This window comes from Podarcis gaigeae, assembly GCF_964106915.1.
Source record: "Podarcis gaigeae genome assembly, chromosome: 2".
In the NCBI taxonomy this organism is placed as follows: Eukaryota; Metazoa; Chordata; class Lepidosauria; order Squamata; family Lacertidae; genus Podarcis; species Podarcis gaigeae.
Window position 1 is genome coordinate 108584683 of NC_139679.1, and position 19754 is coordinate 108604436.

The 19754-nt window shown below is 47.6% G+C and overlaps 2 protein-coding genes and 1 long non-coding RNA gene across 3 annotated transcripts; 1 reads left to right on the forward strand and 2 right to left on the reverse strand.

The window, feature by feature from the left end:
• Positions 1–1796: 1796 nt before the first annotated feature.
• Positions 1797–2776, forward strand: LOC310838234. The gene is made up of 2 exons (XR_014560834.1): positions 1797–2146; positions 2508–2776. It is a non-coding gene; the product is annotated as an uncharacterized lncRNA (long non-coding RNA).
• A 2209-nt stretch (positions 2777–4985) lies between these two features.
• LOC310837375 (uncharacterized protein) lies at positions 4986–10261 on the reverse strand. The gene is made up of 3 exons (XM_083723896.1): positions 10155–10261; positions 8883–8978; positions 4986–8465 (listed from the first exon to the last, which is right to left on the reverse strand). The coding sequence occupies exons 1-3, from the start codon at positions 10240–10242 to the stop codon at positions 6568–6570; spliced, it is 2082 nt and encodes a 693-aa protein (XP_083580022.1). The 5' UTR covers positions 10243–10261; the 3' UTR covers positions 4986–6567.
• Positions 10262–13144: 2883 nt separating this feature from the next.
• Positions 13145–19380, reverse strand: LOC310838093 (uncharacterized protein). Its single transcript, XM_083725487.1, has 5 exons — positions 18474–19380; positions 17185–17314; positions 16810–16895; positions 16656–16701; positions 13145–14626 (listed from the first exon to the last, which is right to left on the reverse strand). The coding sequence occupies exons 1-5, from the start codon at positions 18909–18911 to the stop codon at positions 13731–13733; spliced, it is 1596 nt and encodes a 531-aa protein (XP_083581613.1). The 5' UTR covers positions 18912–19380; the 3' UTR covers positions 13145–13730.
• Between the last annotated feature and the right edge of the window lie 374 nt (positions 19381–19754).

Sequence of the window (19754 nt, forward strand, 5' to 3'; positions counted from 1 at the left end):
CCCACAGTTGCCTTTTGACTGGACTTAACCGTTCAGGGGTCCTTTGCCTTTTTTTACCTATACAGTGGTACCTCGGGTTACATACGCTTCAGGTTACATACGCTTCAGGTTACAGACTCCGCTAACCCAGCCAGCTTAAGAACTTTGCTTCAGCTTAAGAACTTTGCTTCAGGATACGAACAGAAATCATGCTCCAGTGGCACGGCGGCAGCAGGAGGCCCCATTAGCTAAAGTGGTGCTTCAGGTTAAGAACAGTTTCAGGTTAAGAACGGACCTCCGGAACGAATTAAGTATATACTTAACCCGAGGTACCACTGTATAATAAAATGTATACCATAAGGTGCTAGGGTGGGTTACTATAATAGGTTATATACAGTTAGGGGGGAAAGACGACCATTCTCATTCCCTCCAAAGTAAGGGAAGCACAACGACCGCATCAATAAATGGTAAGAAACTGAGTGCATCTGAAAATGCAGGTTTGGGCTGAAGACGAGTCCTCCGTTGAAGAGTGTTGACCTTAAGCAGTTGCTCCCAAATTGGTCTGCCAGCTTCATTCTGGTGGTCCTTCGCATATCTGGTTGAAGACCAGCTGCAGCACATCCGTCGCATTAAATACTCATTTTAATTGCCTCTTTTATCTGTTGTATTGTGCGGTCTGAATTCAATGGGGTACAACAGATGAGAAACCCAACTCCTAGGGGCCAAGGTCCCCTCATCATGTCCCCCCAGTAAAATATTTGAGGGGGCCGGCCCCTCCAAAGTTGATGGGCATTGCAATTTAAACGGTGTGTACATTGGGTCATATGATCAGTTATGTGAAATGGGGCTTACCTGCCCCTCCCCGTATTTTATTCAAGTTGGCACTCCTGAAAGAAGCAATAAAAAATACAGCTGAAAACCATGCAGTGTTTGGCACAGCACATTGCGACTGGTACAGCAGGCAAAATACTTGAGTGGCCTGCTAAGACCCTTGGCAATTTTTAACGAAGGGAGGGGGGCAAATTTGGGAACGCTGGTCTAAAGTGTTTGTGCTTGTGGCTTTTTAAAGCTTGGAAGAGGAGTGGGTCGAAAACACAGATCTGCTGGCTGATCTTTTTTAAAAATATATATATTAAAGATTTTCTTGTTTTACAGAGGCTGATCTGTGGTTGATCAGATGGCAGTTCCAATTGCTTAACAGCAAAATGACAGGGTCTCCACCTGTATCAGGCTGCTGAAGTGAAGAAAGCAAGTTGGGCTTCTCTGTAGTAGAATGTGCTCAGAGGCATTCTGTTCATTCATAGTAACTCTTCCCCTTTCCTGCCTGGCTGTGTCCATTACCGCAACCCAAAGGTCTACATATCAAAGTAAATCAAGACACTCAGAGTCTGGGGAATGTGGTCCTCCAGATGTTGAACTTCCAACTCCTATCAACCCCAGCCAGCAGGATTGGTGGTCAAGATGGTTGTGTAGGATAGCTACATCTGGAGGGGAACAGGTCTCCTACTTGCAATAAGTACAAAGGGATGCTCATCATCTGCTTTTGCAAAAGGCAGCTGATTGGGGGCAGGAAAGAGGTCTATAAGATCAGATGGGCAGGAACTGTCTGAATGGGTGTTATGCATCACTCACTAGACCTTAAGAAACCTTGGGTGAGTTACATTTCATGGACTTGCATGGGCGTAAGGGTCAGACCTGTCTAGATTAAATTATTATTATTATTAGATTGAATCTTTAAAAAGGCTGTTCTGTTTCAGCTACCAAGAAGTCTGCAATCAAAATCCTGCAAACCAAGCAACGTTGGCATGCAAACGTTTATTCTGCTTTCAAAGTTCAGATTTAAAACAATTATTTGTAAGGGGAAGAATCGAAAAAGATGGCTGGAAGGACATGGAACAGAGAAAAAGGGAAGATTCAAACAGGAAGGGAGTGGCAGCTGGTGGAAAGTTATAGCCCAGGCTGTGCTTACAAAAAAGAATAAATATTAAAGTGAGATGTACTGTATTTAAAGTTTTGCATGAAGGTCATACAAACTCTTGCCAAGAACAGTTAGATTCTGTGACCTGTGTAAAGTACCATATGCACATTAGGGCCATTGCATTAGCTGATTTGGGTTGCAATCCAATGCACATTTACCTGCGAGTAAGTTCCCATTGGGATGCGGGTGGTGCTGTGGGTTAAACCACAGAGCCTAGGGCTTGCTGATCAGAAGGTTGGTGGTTCGAATCCCCGCGACGGGGTGAGCTCCTGTTGCTCGGTCCCTGCTCCTGCCAACCTAGCAGTACGAAAGCACATCAAAGTGCAAGTAGATAAATAGGTACCCCTCTGGTGGGAAGGTAAATGCCATTTCCATGTGCTGCTCTGGTTTACCAGAAGCGGCTTAGTCATGCTGGCCACATGACCCGGAAGCTGTACGCCGGCTCCCTCTGCCAATAAAGCGAGATGAGCGCCGCAACCCCAGAGTCAGTCATGACTGGACCTAATGGTCAGGGGTCCCTTTACCTTAAGTTCCCATTGACGTAAATGAGGTATACTTTTGATAAGACACGCTTAAAATTACACTGCACATTTGCTGGACAATTCACATTTTATTACAGGTTTATCCCACCTCTCCAAGAAACTGAGGGTTCTCTCTCCCCCCCCCCCCCCCATTTTAGCTTCACAATGATCCTGCAAGGTAGGCTGAGAGACAGCGACTGGCCCAAGGTCAGTGAGCTTCATGCCTGAGTGGGGATCTGAACCCTGGTCTCTCAGGTCCAAGTCCGACACGAACCATTACACCACACTGGCTCTCTAATTCCCCCCCTCCAAAAAAAGGGTGTCCTGATAATAAATCAGCAGGTGGTGGTTGTTGTTGTTGTTTTAAAAAATCACTTTTAAAAACACAAATCATTGTTGAAACTGCAGGTGACAAGAACAGGTAGCAGAGGCACTTTCCTCCTGAGTGACAGCAAACCTCTTCCTAGTTGATGGCTGCTTTGTGTGAGAGATCTAAAAACAAAGTTTATGTTTATCTTTTCTCTCAGCTAATCATTCCTTCAACTTGCTGCTCCCAATTAAAATCCGGAATAGGGGACCTGTGCTCCTCCAGCTGTTGTTGAATTCCCAACTCCCATCAACATATTTTTTATATATTGTGTGTTGTTATTCCTGTAAGTTGCTTCAGGACTCCTTTTGTGTGATGTGGTACATAATAATAATAATAATAATAATAATAATAATAATAATAATTTATACCCCGCCCATCTGGCTGCGTTTCCCCAGTCACTCTGGGCGGCTTCCAACAAAACACTAAAATACAATAATCTATTAAACAGTAAAAGCTTCCATAAACAGGGCTGCCTTTAGAAGTCTTCTAAAAGTTTGGTAGTTATTTTTCTCTTTGACATGGAACTGATTTTGAACTGCTGGTTTTGAACTGGCGCTAGTCATCACAGTCAATGGTCACTCGTGAAATGAGATGGAACACCATTTGGAGGGTCACAAGCTTCTTCCTGTTCTACACAATATTCAGTTTCTGCTTTTTGTGGGCAGCAGCAATGGAACGGGGGTTGTACAACCCTCCAGCTTTACCCTCCGACCCCTGGAAAACTTGTCGCTTGCAAAGATGCCCACTTCTGTCTCATCGCCGCACAGCATGAGGACTAGAACGTTGGCTTGCTTTTAAATGAAAGCTGAATTTATGAGGCAGGATTTCTACACCTAAACCAAACCTTTTGCAGCGGTGCTGAATATACACACAGCATCGTTGGGACACCTGGGGCTCCACCCCATGCTTTCACCTACTGCCTGTTCTCAGATTTCCAAATTACGTACTTCTCCGACACCACTAGGGCTGAACAACAACAAAACAAAAATGCTCTTAAAAAAATAATAGTGCTTCTCAGCATGCAACATGCAGACACACTGCTCTGGGTAATTTCTTTTAACCACTCACGCAAAACCTTTGTGTGTATATCCATTTGCAGGCATCATTCCACATATAGTGGGACCTCGGATTACAGACGCTTCAGGTTACAGACTTCGCTAACCCAGAAATAGTACCTCGGGTTAAGAACTTTGCCTCAGGATGAGAACAGAAATTGCTCAGCGGCAGCGGGAGGCCCCATTAGCTAAAATGGTACCTCAGGTTAATAACAGTTTCAGGTTACTGGAGTAAATATATGAACTATTTGAAAAGTAATTGTGATGAACAGATTACGCTAGTAGGATTGCAAGAAGTTTTGTAAAGTGGATTATTTGAAATACTGCAAGAAAGACTATGAAGAGAATTATTAGTCAAGGAGAACTAAATGTAATATAGAAATTAAGAAATGCAGAATAAGTGATAAAGAACGGAAAATCATCAGAGGTGTTGACGGAAGTCTAAAATATTGTATAAGATGAGAAGATATGCTGTATGTTGGAACTGATATGTATGTATGTGTGTATATATATATATATATTTGCTTTCGTAGCCAATCCATGGTGGCACCTCCGGATGCTGCACCCCCCTGCAATCCCTACACAGATCTGGCTGACACAAGCCACAAAACCACAGCTCGCCCCTATACACGAAGCCAAGCCAAAGCACAACTAAGTGCAATACAGCCATCTTCTCAGGAAAACTCTTCACAAAGTTCAAGAGGTCAAGACACAAAGACTTTAGCAACTAATCCACACCTAATGACCCACCTAAGTGGTACTCAGGATATCACTCAAGAAATCACTCAAGGTATCTCTCAAGTAATTAAGGAACAAAAGAAGAAAAGGCACACTAGCCTGGGAACTTCCTCTCTGCCCAGAACATTGGAGGCTAGACACCACACCCCCTCTACAGTATTTATAGGAACTCAAACATTGAGATCCCGCTCTGTTCCAGTAACAAGAAGCCGAAAGCACCAGCCTGAAGATGACGAGTGAGACCTCGTCGAAACGTCGCCTAGACACCCCAACTTTTACACGGGAAGACACCCGAGGACACCAAAACCTGCATATATATATATATATATATATATATATATATATATATGTGTGTGTGTGTGTGTGTGTGTGTGTGTGTGTGTGTACAGTTTCAGGTTAAGAATGGACCTCCAGAACGAATTGTTCTTAACCCGAGGTACCACTGTATTTCAAAACCGAATCAAACTTTGGGGGAAGCCGTGACTGTTTAAAGTGACAATCATAGTACTTTCAAGGTATGGAAAAGTAAGGAGCACATGTCCCTTTGATGGGTCCCTCCCTCAGTGTTACAACCCAGTTAGCAATACAGTGGTACCTTGGTTCTCAAACACCTTGGTACTCAAACTTCTTGGTTCCCAAACAGCGAAAACCCTGAAGGAAGTGTTCCGGTTTTTGAACGTTTTTTGGAAGCCAAACGCCCAGGGCGTCTGCACCAATATTGTTTCCAGGGCGCCTGCACCAATCAGAAGCTGCGCCTTGGTTTTCGAACATTTCGGAAGTCAAACGGACTTCCGGAATGAATTAAGTTTGGCACTTTTGTTTTAGCTATTTGTTTTGCTTTTTTTGTTTTTGAGGCATTTTCGGTTAATTTGTTTTTGTGACTATGTGGAACCCAGTTCAGCTTACTGATTATGTGGCTGCGGAAATGGATAAAAGCCCCCCATCCAAACAATGGCTATCATCAGTGCAGGTAAGGAATTAAAAAAAATATTTTTCTTTATCATCTGCAACACTTATTTATTTTATAATACAGTACATTGATTATTGCTTTCATTTTATGGATCAATGGTCTCGTTAGAGAGTAAAATTCATGTTAAACTGCTGTTTTAGGGGTTGTTTTTAAAAGTCTGGAATGGATTAATTAATTTTGCATTTCTATGGGAAAGTGCGCCTTGGTTTTGGAAAGCTTTAGTTTTTGAACGGATTTCCAGAATAGATTAAGTTTGAGAACCAAGGTACCACTGTACTCCTATTTTTTCTTTGCTTGCGTCCTCTTAGAACTTCTTCCTTCTAGGGTGCCAGTGGTTTAATCTGTGGAGGGAGAGGGTTGTTCTGAAAGTTGGACATGACATGTTTCCAGCCTCTGCCACACTCTGTGACACAGCTGAGTCCAATGAGACCCCCCCTTGGCAACCAGAACCTGAACTTGCAATACAAACAATTCAGTGGGTCCCACTTCTTTCCCCGTGTCACGCAACTTTGGCTCCTCAGCCCAACTTCAGCTCTTTAACTAGGAGTAAGGAACTTTAGCCAAGCCACGCCCACCTGCCAATCACCAGGTGTCATATATGACATCACATGCAGGCACATAAAAAGACAGCTGGGTAGGGCCATAAACGGCTTCTGAAGCAGCAAAGATCAGTTGGTTGGCAGTACCTCAAAGCACAGCACAGGGTCCCTTGCAAAGAGCTCTGTGTGGTGCTTTGACGTGCCAACAATCAACTGAGTGCTGGGCCTTCAAAGCACCGCATCACATGATGTGGGCTCTGCTCACCCGTCACATTTTGCCCATGGAGATGCGGGGAGGCAAGGCAGATACGGACCAGCTACAGTTGGTTTACTGGGTAAAGGGGAAGTGTTTAAGTGTTTCTGTGTGTGAACAGCAGAAGGGGAAGCAAAATGGGAATGAGATTTGCACAGCATCGATCATGGGGGGTTAGTAGTGGGCATGTGAGCAACTGGCTGAGTCCAGCTTCTGGCAGTGGCTGTCAAACTCTCGGCCTCTTGCCCCAAACTGTTTCCCCCTATGGTCCTCCATGCATCACCAGCAGATTTGGCCACCCACGGGAAAGGGCCAACGGGATCTAGTGGAGACGACCAGACTTCCTGCTGCTCCAGTGGGACCCTCCTTTCGCTGTCCCCTTCCCACCATCCGGGCACGGCCGTTGCCAGCGATGCATCGTCTTGGTTGCTCTGCGGCGGGCACTGGTCTTCGGAGACTGCGTGAGCACGCTGGTGCCGGTTGCGGTGGGAGCTGCGGCCGAAGCACTTCCCGCAGTAGGCGCACGGAAAGGGCTTCTCTCCGGTGTGCGAGAGCCGGTGGCGGTCGAAGTGTGAGCTCCAAGCAAAGCCCTTGCCGCAGACATCGCACTGGTAGGGCTTCTCTCCGCGGTGCAACCGGTGGTGACGTTCAAGCACCGCCGCGCTGCTGAACCCTTTCCTGCATTCGGGGCACCGGTGAGGCTTGGCCTTGGTGTCGTGGAGGCGCCGGTGGGTGGCCAGTATGGCACCGACGGCAAAGGTCTTGCCGCACTCCCTGCAGCCGTGGGGCCGGGCCCCGGTGTGGATGCGCCGGTGCCTCTCCAAGTGGGAGCCCACCGTGAACCCCCGGCCGCAGTCCCCACACTCGTAGGGCTTCTCCCCGGTGTGGATACGCCGGTGCCGCTCCAAGTGTGATTTCCACCCGAAGCTTTTGTCGCAGTCTGGACACTGGTGAGGCTTCCCCCCGGTGTGGCTGAGCTGGTGTTTGGCCAGAGAGGCAGGGTCCCGGAAGCTGCGGGTGCACTCTGGGCAGGAGTGCGGCCTGCTGTTGCTGTGGGCGCGTTGGTGCTTGAGGAGGGCGGAACACCAGCTAAACCGCCGCCCACATTCCGGGCACTGGTAGGGCTTCTCCCCTGTGTGGACACGCTGGTGTTTGAGCAGGTTGGAGCTCTGGCTGAAGCATTTCCCGCAGGCTGTGCATGGATAGGGCCGCACCTCGGCCTCAGCCTCCTGTTCCTCCGCTACCTCTGCGTCCTCGTGCTCCAGAGGGGTCTGAGTGGCTTTGTGCTTGAAGCGCTGAGGCTGAGTGATGTGGTTGACCCGCTTGCCGCAATCCGCGCATTTTGAAGGCGGCGCCTCCTCGGGCAGAGCCGCCCCGGCGTGCGTTCGCCTGTGGCGATCCAGGTGTGAGCTCCAGGCAAACGCCCGCCCGCACTCGGGACACTTGTAGGGCTTCTCGCCGGTGTGGATCCGCCGGTGCCTCTCCAGGTGGGAGCTCCAGGCGAAGCTCTTCCCGCAGTCGGCGCACTCGTGGGGCTTCTCTCCGGCGTGGCTCTTGCGGTGCCGCTCCAGGGCCGCCGGCTCGCTGAAGCACTTCCTGCACTCGGGGCAGCGGTTGGGCTTCTCTCCCCCCGGCGCGTGGGTCCGCTGGTGGGTCAGCAGCGTGGAGCTGACACTGAAGCTCTTCCCGCAGTCGGGGCAGTGGTATGGCCGCTCCCCCGTGTGGGTTCTCTGGTGGATCGTCAGGTCGGAGCGCTGGATGAAGCCTTTCCCGCACTCCTCGCACCCGTAGGGCTTCTCTCCCGTGTGGATCTTCTGGTGTTTCACCAAGGCGGACTTGTGGCTGAAGGTTTTGCCACACTGGAGGCAGTTGTTGGGGTTGTGGAGGGCGGCAGGAGGAGGGGGCGGGGATGAAGGCGGAGCGGGGGGCAGGGGGCTCTCAGCCAGGATGTTACTGCTCAGATCAACATTCCTGGGACTCTCGGAGTCTTCTGCTGCCGGCTCCACCTCTTTGGGGTCCTTCTGTGCAGGAAGATTCTCTTCCTCCATGTTGCCACGGATGGCTGGAGAGACAGGAAGAGGAAAAAGGAGGAGCCAGAGTTACACAAATAGGGCTGAATATAGGCCACCACCGAGAAGGCCCTCTGCCTGGTTCCCTGTAACCTCACTTCTCGCAGTGAGAGAACCGCCAGAAGGCCCTCGCAGCTGGACCAAAGTGTACTCAGGAACTATGTTCAACTTCTAATATCACTTCTCCTTTTCTACCGTGAGCCCCCACCCCTTGACTGCCTGTGCACCTCACTCTCATGTCCTCTGCCAGCCAGCCAGCTGCTGTCTATGCACTGGAGCAAAATATATGGAGTCTGGCTCTCTGCCTTTGAGCTCCCTGTGGGATTCATCCCCAGTGCGTGGAAGGCAGGACTGGGAGGGCTTATTCTGAATATATGCAGCAAAGAATTTTAGGAAAGCCCATGACTCACCTGGAAGGATGACACTCGGGTCCTGCAGGTCAAAGGTTGTCGCCTCATCTCCTTGTTCCAATCGGGACAGCAAGTCAGACTTGGACAGTGGAAATTCTTCTCAGTTGAAAAGATTGAGGTGTGGGGAAGAGGAGGGAATGCAGCTTTAGTTCAGCTTATAAATCAACCACCGCCACCCATATCTCAACTATTTTTAGGCCAATGTGGGCAGGATCTCCTGCTAAATCTATGGGTGATTTGAAATAGATCAGTAAGCGTTGCTGACTCCCCATGTTTTAATAGCAGAACAAACCCATCACCCACCCCAATATTTGGCTTCTGAAACTAAGAATGTTTGGGCGAGGAGCAAGGAGACCAAGAATTATTTTTTATATATAAAGATTGTGAGCTCAGTGTCGATACTGAAAGCAGAATATCGATCTGAACTGTGGAAACCCTCTTTGTTTACTCAATGGTCAGGGAACTGAACTTTGAACCTGTTTATTCTCATGCCATATTTGTGTGTTCACTATGCAAGCTCAGAATTCCTGAAAGTCTCATCTCTTTTCCTTTTCTTTTAAAAAAAGCCTGGGCTCTCACAGTTGCAAAGAACTGGAAATTCTCCAGTGAATGAGTCTGTGTAACTTGAAAGCTGGCACACAAACATAAATCATTGCTGTACCAATTTAACACTTCTTACTTTTAAGCTGACAGCAGCAATTACACCAAGCAACAAAATCATAAACGTTTTGGCACATCTCTTCTCACTCCTGCCACCACCCCGATATAAATATGAACATTCCCATATACAAAATGGAGTTCATCTCTCCAGATGGCATGCAGAGAGGGCACCACTCCCTTAGCAACAGACTCTGTGAAGATGTGTGCCAACCCCCTGAACCCCCACCTCACCCCTGTAATCTGGGTTTTTGGGGGGAAATCTGAATTTGAAAATAACCTGGGGAATTTTCCTATGCAAATTAGGGTTATCTGCATAAGGGTAATTTCCATCAGAACCATTTTCAGCTTGCATTGGAAAACGTTCCAAAGCCCTAGAGAGTGATCTCGATTAGCATGCACATTTTATTTGTATTTAGTAAACAAAGCTGAGCAGTTTGACGATTGCCTAATATTGCACTTGTAAGTAGTTTTCACGATTGAACTTATGAAACAGAAGACTTTCCGCAGAAGGAAAAAACACACGTTTTGGAGGTTTTCTGCTTCACGTCACTGGCTTCCCCCTGTAAAAGTTTATGGGCGGAGGAGAGGAGGCGGCAGCCAACATCATCCTACCAAGTGCCATCAGCGTCTCGTAGCTCTCCTGCATGACGTCGTGGTACAAGGCCTTCTGCCGGGGATCCAGCAGCACATACTGCTCCATTGCCACCAGCAGCCGCAGCTCAGACAGATTGCAGCCTCTGGAAGAACAAGCAGCAGGTCCCATTGGCCAAACTCCAGGCAAAGGAAGAACTGGAGCAGGGCCGGATTTAGGTTTCATGAGGCCCTAAGCTACTGAAGGTAATGGGGCCCTTTATATGCCCAGTTGTCCTTTGTCAACAACAAATTGTCACTGTTTTTTGTGTTGAATATATGCTATATGAGGGACGCGGGTGGCGCTGTGGGTTAAACCACAGAGCCTAGGACTTGCCGATCAGAAGGTTGGCGGTTCGAATCCCCGCGACGGGGTGAGCTCCCGTTGCTCGGTCCCTGCTCCTGCCCACTTAGCAGTTTGAAAGCACGTCAAAGTGCAAGTAGATAAATAGGTACCACTCCAGCGGGAAGGTAAAACGGCGTTTCCGTGCGCTGCTCTGGTTCACCAGAAGCGGCTTAGTCATGCTGGCCACATGACCCGGAAGCTGTACGCCGGTTCCCTCGGCCAATAAAGCGAGATGAGCACCGCAACCCCAGAGTCGGTCACAACTGGACCTAATGGTCAGGGGTCCCTTTACCTTTACCTTATATGCTATATGGTAATTGATGGACCTAATAGGTATCTAAAGCCATTTGCACATAACAAATGGGAGCTTACACAACACAAAACATTGTTGCTGTATGTAGATTTTATTTCATTTGCTTTTTCTCTTATATTTTGGAAATGTACATCCAGTTGTTCTTTTTCCTTTAATTTTTTTGGGGGGCCCCAAGAGAGTGGGGCCCTAAGCTATAGCTTGTTTAGTTTATACATAAATCCGGCACTGAACTGGAGGTTATGGGCAACAGTAAGCAAATGATGACTTGATTTCACAATATACATTTTAGACTGGATTTTATTGCAAACTGTTTCAGGTGCCTTTGCTGTGAGAGGGTGAGCAATACCTTTGAATGGGTGGGTGTATATATGTATTTGTCTTATTTCATAAAATTTATACATTGCTTCATTGTAAAAACAAAAAAAACCCCAAAACAGAATAAAACAATACAATTTCTGGTAAAAACAACTACTGAAAACATTTCTTAAAGAATTAAAATCCGCCTGTAAGCTAAAAACACATATAAAAATCTCACCAATCTGGATAGCCTTGCCTGAGGAAAAAAAGTCATTAGCAGGCGCCGAAAAGAGCACAATGGAAGTACTTGCTTGATATCAAACCAGCAGCGAGTTCCAAAGTATAGGTGCTACCACATTAAAATATCTAATTATTATAAATGCAGGGTGAATATTTCTGTGACACCTGTGGCAGTGCCCGTTCCACAGATGGAAGCAGCTAAGTGGGCATATTTGGGGTCAAGTGAGCTCAGAAGTCAACTGCTCCTAATAAGCTATTGAGGGCTTTATACACCAATTAGAACACCTTGAATTGGGATCAGTAGCAATAAATAGATATACTTCATGCTCAAACATCCTCATACTTTTCTCATGGGGGGGGGGATGGAACCCCTTCAGTTCCATGACACAAACAGGTACAAGCTCACCTGCTTCTGTCACCATCCCTTATTACCTTTCCACTTTTCTTCCTCTGTCAGGACTCAGGGATTCGTTTAACTGCCCGGCAGCCAAACATAATATAATATAAATAGGATCTTCTCTGTCTCGCCTTCTTGTGACACTATATATTTTTTAAAAAAACCTTCCTCCCCTAACACACCTGTGAAGTTGTTAAAAGTTCCGGCCGGGAGGAGGAAGGAGCAACCTTCTCACGTGGCTGTCAAAAAAACCCTGTGTTGAAATAAAACAGATGTAATCCCTAGCGGAAATGCTGCTGTCAAATAAGGATGTGTTTTGGGCTGTGCTTTGATTTAAAAACGCTGAACTGCAGGGTTTCCCCTAACCCCCCCCCCCACCCATTTTTTGGTGGTGCTGGGTTTGGTTTCTGAATCCCACACCCCAACAAAACGCGCTGTGTCGTTTTGCAGCACACGCCAGAGCAAGCATCCAAAGAAAGCGGTGCTTCTTGCAAGTGGGTGTTTTGCCCCACAAACGCATCGTCGGGTGGGGGGAGCTGTGAAACCTCGAAAACACAAACATGTCTGCTGCTTTTCAAGTGCCCCCCCTTCGCTGCTCTCCCTATTGATCAGGTGCATAGATTGATCTTTGAGGGAAAATCCCCCTCTTCTTTGTGTTGCTGCGTAAAAACCAGCACCACCACCGCGCCTCGGTTGGAAAGGGAGGCTTTAAAATGGAGGCTTTAAAACAAGAAAAAGACTCTCTCCGACTCTCTCTTGAACACAACTGCTCCGTTTTCCCGATCTCTTCTGGGTTACCTGGAGTCTCCGGCTGCTGAAGGGTTAAGGGCTGCGAGCGGCGCCCGCGGCTGCTGCGCCACGAGGCTGAGCCCGGCCAGCGGCAGTTCTCCCTCCGGTCGGCCACCCGGCCGAACGCCGCGCTTCGCCGGGAGCAGCAGCCGCGGCTGCCTGGTTGCTGCGGGGGAACCCGCCGCAGCTGGGGTGACCTAGGAAGCTCAGCCCCCTGATATCCTGGGTGGGAAAGAATAGAGAGCTTGGGAAAGGCAGGGAGCGAGATCCCCTCCCTCAGCTGTAGCCAGAGCCCTCTGGTGGTCGTGCCTGCGACGCCTCTTCCTCGCCTGCTCTCCTTGCGCCAGCCAGATCATTCCCCTCCAAAAAGAGAGAGTTAAAAGTGGTCTCCCAAATACTGTCAAAACAAAAAAAATTCCTTCCAGTAGCACCTTAAAGACCAACTAAGTTAGTTCTTGGTATGAGCTTTCGTGTGCATGCACATTTCTTCTTCATACCAAGAACTAACTTCGTTGGTCTTTAAGGTGCTACTGAAAGGAATTTTTTTTGTTTTGACTATGGCAGACCAACACGGCTACCTATCTGTATCCCAAATACTGTGCTGACTTTAAAAGCCCTAAATCGCTTCGGCCCTTTATAACTGAAGGAGCGTCTCCACCCCCATCGTTCAGCTCGGACATTGAGGTCCACCTGCGAGGGTCATCTGGCAGTTTCCTCACTGCGAGAAGTGAGGTTACAGGGAACCAGGCAGAGGGCCTTCTCGGTAGTGGCGCCTGCCCTGTGGAACGCCCTCCCACCTGATGTCAAGGAGATAAAGAACTACACAACTTTTGGAAGACATCTGAAGGCAGCCCTGTATAGGGAAGTTTTTAACGTTTGATGTTTTCATATGTGTTGTAAGCTAACTAGAGTGGCTGGGGCAACTCAGCCAGATGGGCGGGGTACACATAATAAAATTATTGTTGTTATTATTTTTATTATGCAATACCTACGTGGTTTGTAACACACACAAAAGATCCATAAAAAAGAAGCGGGCAGATGCATTCAAATCAAAGCTTTTCCAAACCACATAGTAATTTACAAAATGCAAAAAGACACATCTGCCAAAAGGCACGAAATGCAAAAAGAACCTAGACTTGAAAGCTCTTCCACACAGAGGACATTTTAGCCATTGCCCTAAGAGTGGACTCTCTCATTATGTTGAACAAGACCCGAATGTCTAATGAAGCCTTTGCCACAGTCGAAGCACTGATAGGGTCGCTCGCCTGTGTGGGTTCTATAATGATAGACGAGTTTCATGCGCTGATTAAATCTTTTCCCGCAGTCAGGACACTGGAATGGCTTCTCTCCAGTGTGAAGTCTCTCGTGTTGGGTCAGGGATGATTTCGCTCTGAAGCTCTTGCCGCAATGGGGGCACTGGTAAGGTTTCTCCCCTGTGTGGATCCTCTGGTGACGCACAAGAGTTGACCGGGCTTGGAAGCTCTTGCCGCACTCATGGCATTTGTGGGGCCTGTTGGCTGTGTGACTCATCCGATGCCGATCAAGCGTTGATTGGCAAGCGAAACTTCCCCCACAGTCCTTGCAAGCGTAGCATCTTTCTCTTGCGGTAGAGGCAACATGTTTAAAGAGGACTGAACTATTGCTTAAGGTGTTTTCAGAGGAATTCAGTTCAGTGAAGATCTCTGAGTGGCCTCCAAAGTCAGAGCTGAAGGGGGGCCATTTTTCACATTCAGGCCACATATAGGGCGATTTTCCTCTGGGGTCCCTTTTCTCATACCCTGATGTGCTTGGGTATGTTTCCCCAGGCCAAGTAGAAGTGTAGTCAACCACTTCTTGGTCGGTTTGTAAGTGGATCTGTGGGTCGTGGTTTTCTTCCAAATTGCTTCCAAAATGAAATGCGTTTTCCTCTTCCTTCCATGGGTGGCTTCCTTGCTGATCGCTTTGCTGTGGCCAGTACCAGCTCACATTATCTTCTTCTTCCTTATTAGGCCAGGAAGGAATCTCATTCCCTTCGTCTTGAGGATCATCCTGCCAAAACTTGCTTTCTGAATTTATTTCCACCGTAATGATATCTGGAATAATAACAACAACAAAATAGCATTCTACCATTGGAGATTCTTGCATCGCAGGCAATTGGCTTAGATGATCATCAGAGTCCCTTCCCATTCTATAATTCTATGACCCAACAAAGGTGAAAGTTGGGAGATTCAGGACAGACAAAAAAAAAGTACTTATTCACACAACGTACAGTTCAGACTATGGAATCTGCTCTCCCCAAGAGGTAGTGAAGGCCACCAAACTGGACAGCTTTAAAAGAGGATGTTATGTACTGAGTTGAATAGAATCCAGAATGCAGCAGTCTGATTGGTCCTAGAACAATAGGATCCAGAATGCAGCAGTCTGATTGGTCCACAGGAGCCACCCAATCCAGCTACAGGTGGAAGTGAATCTGCAACCTGATTGGCCTACAGGAGAATCCTGGAATTAGCCAATCATGTAGGGCCCATTGTGTAAATAATGTATATAAAGCAGACATTCTGGGGGAACTTCCATTCCTCCTCACCACTATGAGCTGAATAAAGAGCATGAAATCCACTCTTGACTCCGAGTATATTTCAGAGGATTAGCCAAATTCATGGAGGACAGCGCTATTGATGATAACAATGGCTAGGTTCTGCCTCCACTGTTGGAGGAAATATACCTTCTGAGGGCCAGTTGCCGGGAATCACAAATGGGGAGATTGCTGTTGCAATCAGGTCCTGCGTGCCTCTTTTCTTATGGGCATCTGTTTGGTCACTGCAGGGAAAGAGGATGCAAGACTTTGCCCTGTGAGCATTGTGGCTCTCCAAGTCCTCCAGCAGAATCCTTTCCTCTTCCCTTAAAGCTGCAAATTCCGGGGACTGAACCTCAGCCCCCTGCCCAGCAAGTGTGTGCCCAACCGCTGCACTGTCCCCCTCGCAGTGCATTGAAGACAACATGCGTCAGTGACAAAGGAGTAGAATATGGTGCCTCTGAGTCTCTAAAACTAAGAGATGGCCCTACATAACACAGGGGAAATACTGCTGAGCCAGTGGTAGCTGGTGGGTTGGAAGGCAGGGAGGCGGATCAGTAGGCGGAGCCAAGGAGAGGCGGAGCCAACTCATTTCAGTGGGGTCTCCCAATTCTTCTCCATGCTAAGTTCTACAAGGGAAACTCAGACTTAGGTGGGGGAAGCTGGCTGGCACTGCTGCCCTTCTAAGTCCGAAGGCAAACACATGGCGGTGTGTGTGTTTGTGTGTGTGTGTGTGATGGAGGGCAGGCTGTAATTGGTGGGGCAGTGCCTCCTCCACCCTAATGGACCAGCTCCCAATGATTCAGAGCCCTCCTAGCTCCCTCTGTCGATCCTTTGTGAAGCAGCCAGGACAGCCCAATATTTCTTCTGCATCAGTGCCATAGGTGGTATCTTTTATTTTTATTATTTTCCTGACCCTTCACTGTAAGATCCCCAGGGTGGGTTCCAACAATATAAAGTTAAGGTAAAGGTAAAGGGACCCCTGACCATTAGGTCCATCGCAGATGACTCTGGGGTTGTGGCGCTCATCTTGCTTTACTGGCGAGGGAGCCGGCGTACAGCTTCTGGGTCATGTGGCCAGCATGTTTAAGCCGCTTCTAGCAAACCAGAGCAGCGCACGGAAACGCCGTTTACCTTCCCGCTGGAGAGGTACCTATTTATCTACTTGCACTCTGACGTGCTTTCAAACTGATAGGTTGGCAGGAGCAGGGACCGAGCAACGGGAGCTCACCCCGTCGCAGGGATTCGAACCGCCAACCTTCTGATCGGCAAGTCCTAGGCTCTGTGGTTTAACCCACAGCGCCACCCACGTCTTTTATTTTTATTATTTTCCTGACCCTTCACTGTAAGATCCCAGGGTGGGTTCCAACAATATAAAGATGCAATATTCAAATCCGTTAACAGAAACCTGTAAAGTTTACCGCTCGCTTTGTTTGCAAAATGTCATTGCTTTGTTTTTAAATTGAGGATCTGTTTGCTGCCCTGGATTCTCTGGGGCAGAAGGGAGAATTATAAATTCAATAACTAGGTAAGTAACTAAAAGAATTTACCTGGATTGGTAACAGTGCAAGTTGAGACTGGATGTGTGGATTCAGGCTGTTAAGGTCAAAAAGAAAGTGAGTGAGTGAGTGACAAGCACCCCTTGCATTCCTCATTTATCTCCTCTCCCAAATCCCTTCCCTCTTTTCCCCAAGGTTTGCTCGCCTGTATGGATGCTAGGATCCCTGTTTCAGACTTCTTAAGACTGGCAGCTTTTGTTTGTGATGTGTTGCTGTCTGACAGCTGAAGCACTGAAAAAGCAATGGTGATCTGTAAGAGAAATGCTTCAAGGACAACTGAATTCTACCTTTTGGCTCAGGAGACCCCAATCCAGATTGCATAGCAGTTAGCAATTAAGGGACATGACAAAGCGAGCCGTTACTCAGCTGATGAGTATGTGTATAAGAGAGAAAGAATAATTGTTTCATGCATGATATGTAATCCACATCTCAACTTTGCTAAAAAGCATGCATCAACAAGTCCTCCTTCACTGGCTCAGTTGTTTGCATCCAGCCACAAAGGGAAGGCAAGAGTTCTTACCCATTGATGATGACCCGCTCTCATCACTCTCCTCCATGACTTTCCAGTAAAGGGTCTTTTGCCTGGGGTTCACTGAAGTCTCCTCACTTTCAGAAAGGGACGACGATGGCTCCTCAAAGTTCACTGGCAGCTGAAAAATGTTCACACCTAAAGATTTGTTTGCTGTACAGTCACAGTAGTGCCATAAAGAATAAAAGTTCAGATTCCTGAAAACCAGAGGTTGGTTTTTGGTCGTTGTAATTGGAACACATTTCTGGAGCTTGTGGCTTTGCAGAGAGTTTATGTGAGGCTTATAGCGGCCAGAAGGAAAACATATTTTCATTTTCCACCAGCTTTAACCAGAGCAAAATTTCTGACCCACATTGTCTAGCCCAGGTGTGGACAATCTTTGACCCTCCATAACAGTGTTTCCCAAACTTGGGTGTCCGGCTGTTTTTTTTGGACTACAGTTCCCATCATCCCTGACCACTGGTCTTGCTAGCTAGGGATGATGGGAGTTGCAGTCCAAAAACAGCCGGAGACCCAAGTTTGGGAAATGCTGCTCCAGATTATGGGTGTAGCCAAGGGGGGGGGGGAACTGCCCACCCTAGATCAAGTAAAACAATAGAAATAACTGACCAATCACATTGGTTCTGGACCCCCCAACGAAAAATCCACGCTCTAGAACTACAACCTCCATCATCCTTGGCTATTGGTCATGGTTGTTGGGGCTGATGGGAGTTGTAGTTCATCAACATCTGGAGGATCAAAGGTTTGTCACATAATAATAATAATAATAATTTTTTATTTATACCCCGCCCTCCCCAGCCAAGGCCGGGCTCAGAGCGGCTTACAAGCAATAATAAAAACAAGATGAATGATTACAACTTAAAAACGAAAATAAAAAACAACATTAAAATAATGGAACATTAAAATATTAAAATGTAGCCTCATTGCAGGAGGAGAAGGAAAAGAAAAAAGAAAGAGAGGGAGGGAATCAAATTGGCTCCAAGCCAAAGGCCAGGCGGAACAACTCTGTCTTACAGGCCCTGCGGAAAGAAATCAGATCCTGCAGGGCCCTGGTCTCATGAGGCAGAGCGTTCCACCAGGCCGGAGCCAGAGTTGAAAAGACCCTGGCTCTGGTTGAGGCTAATCTGACTTCCTTAGGGCCCAGGACCTCTAGGGTGTTGCTATTTATGGACCTTGAGGCTCTCCGTGGGGCATCTGGCTTAGCCCAATACGGGTAGACAGCATTATAGATTTTGAATAACCAGAATTAGTCATTGCACAAATCCTTCAGCATTCCTCACCTCGACGACGACTTCAGCTGGTTCTCGCTGTTGCAAGGCAGCCTCCACCATGCGAGCAATCTCTTTGCTGCTACTGCTGCTCCCCGGCCCTCTAGCTCTCAGGCAAACTTGCATCTCCTCTGGAAGTAGAGACAAGAATTGTTCCAGGACGATCATATCCACAATCTGTTCCTTGGTGCGTTCTTGAGGGCGCAGCCATCGATGAGCAGCATCGCTCAGGCGGGACAGCGTCCCCAGAGGAGTTTCTCCATGCGGGACAATGCTCTGGCGGAACACCTGCCGATGAGATTCCTGGCTGGCCAAACACAACACCTTAGTCTCCGCAGGAGTGCCAACTTGGTCCGCCATCTTGGATGGGGGACATGACCGAGGAAACTTTCCAGGGAATAGAGAGGCTGGAAGGAAAATCTGGCTGCTCAGAGGCCCAGCTAGAGCCATCGTTGTCCCAAGGAAAGTCCTAGCCACAACCTGTGAAATAGAGATTACAGAGATTCTTGAAGTCCTCCTGAAATCCCAGTGTGTGACACAATCCTAAATTTACCTCAGTTGCCCAGAAACGCTAACTGCTACACATATTTCTATCTTCCATTCTTTGAAGGATGAAATGGTATATAAATGACCTTAATAAATACATTTTAAAAAACGAGTGTGTGTAAAAGTCTGTTTTTTTATTCCTGTCTTGACCTCAGCCCTTCACCTGAAGGACATTGTTCTCTTAAGAAAAGGAGATGTCAACAGATACATAGCTTTCCAAAGGCAAATGGCTGAACTCCTGTGCTGCACAATTTGCATGACAATCAAAGATACTCACTTTATAATGCATTGTATAAAAGGCCATTTACTTCTCTTTGCTTCTTATTGCCTTAAGGGGATTGCCTCTAAGGAGGGGAGGCAAAGTCTGGGAGGCAGATAACTGCCATGACTACCAGTGGCGTAGCGTGGGTTGTCAGCACGTCAGCACCCGGGGCAAGGCAAGTAATTTGTGCCCCCTAACCCGTGGATTTGCGCCCCCTAACCCTAACCCCCAGATGTTGTGCCCGGTGCGGCCGGCCCCCCCTGCACCCCCCCAGGCTACGCCACTGATGACTACCCTGTTGTGCCAGGAGATGTAAAGGATCACAGCGTTTTACTTTGCATTAAGAGAGACAAAGAATCTTGCAGCACCTACTTCAAAATCAGTTTTTAGGCCAGCCAAAATGTCACAAAATAATGGTCAAGTTTTCAGGTTCTCCAGAACTCTGCTTCAGCCTAATAGTTTACGATTAGCAAGGAGAGGGGAGG

Excerpts from the sequence above, each read along its gene's own strand:
- LOC310837375 (XM_083723896.1), bottom strand. The coding sequence starts at position 10,242 with ATGGAGCAGTATGTGCTGCTGGATCCCCGGCAGAAGGCCTTGTACCAC. Across the intron at positions 8,979-10,154 it reads CGAGACGCTGATGGCACTTG|AATTTCCACTGTCCAAGTCT; the intron begins GTAGGATGATGT and ends TCAACTGAGAAG. Across the intron at positions 8,466-8,882 it reads CCCGAGTGTCATCCTTCCAG|CCATCCGTGGCAACATGGAG; the intron begins GTGAGTCATGGG and ends CTGTCTCTCCAG.
- LOC310838093 (XM_083725487.1), bottom strand. The coding sequence starts at position 18,911 with ATGGCTCTAGCTGGGCCTCTGAGCAGCCAGATTTTCCTTCCAGCCTCT. Across the intron at positions 17,315-18,473 it reads CAGCTGAAGTCGTCGTCGAG|CTGCCAGTGAACTTTGAGGA; the intron begins GTGAGGAATGCT and ends AACATTTTTCAG. Across the intron at positions 14,627-16,655 it reads TTGCACTGTTACCAATCCAG|ATATCATTACGGTGGAAATA; the intron begins GTAAATTCTTTT and ends TTATTATTCCAG.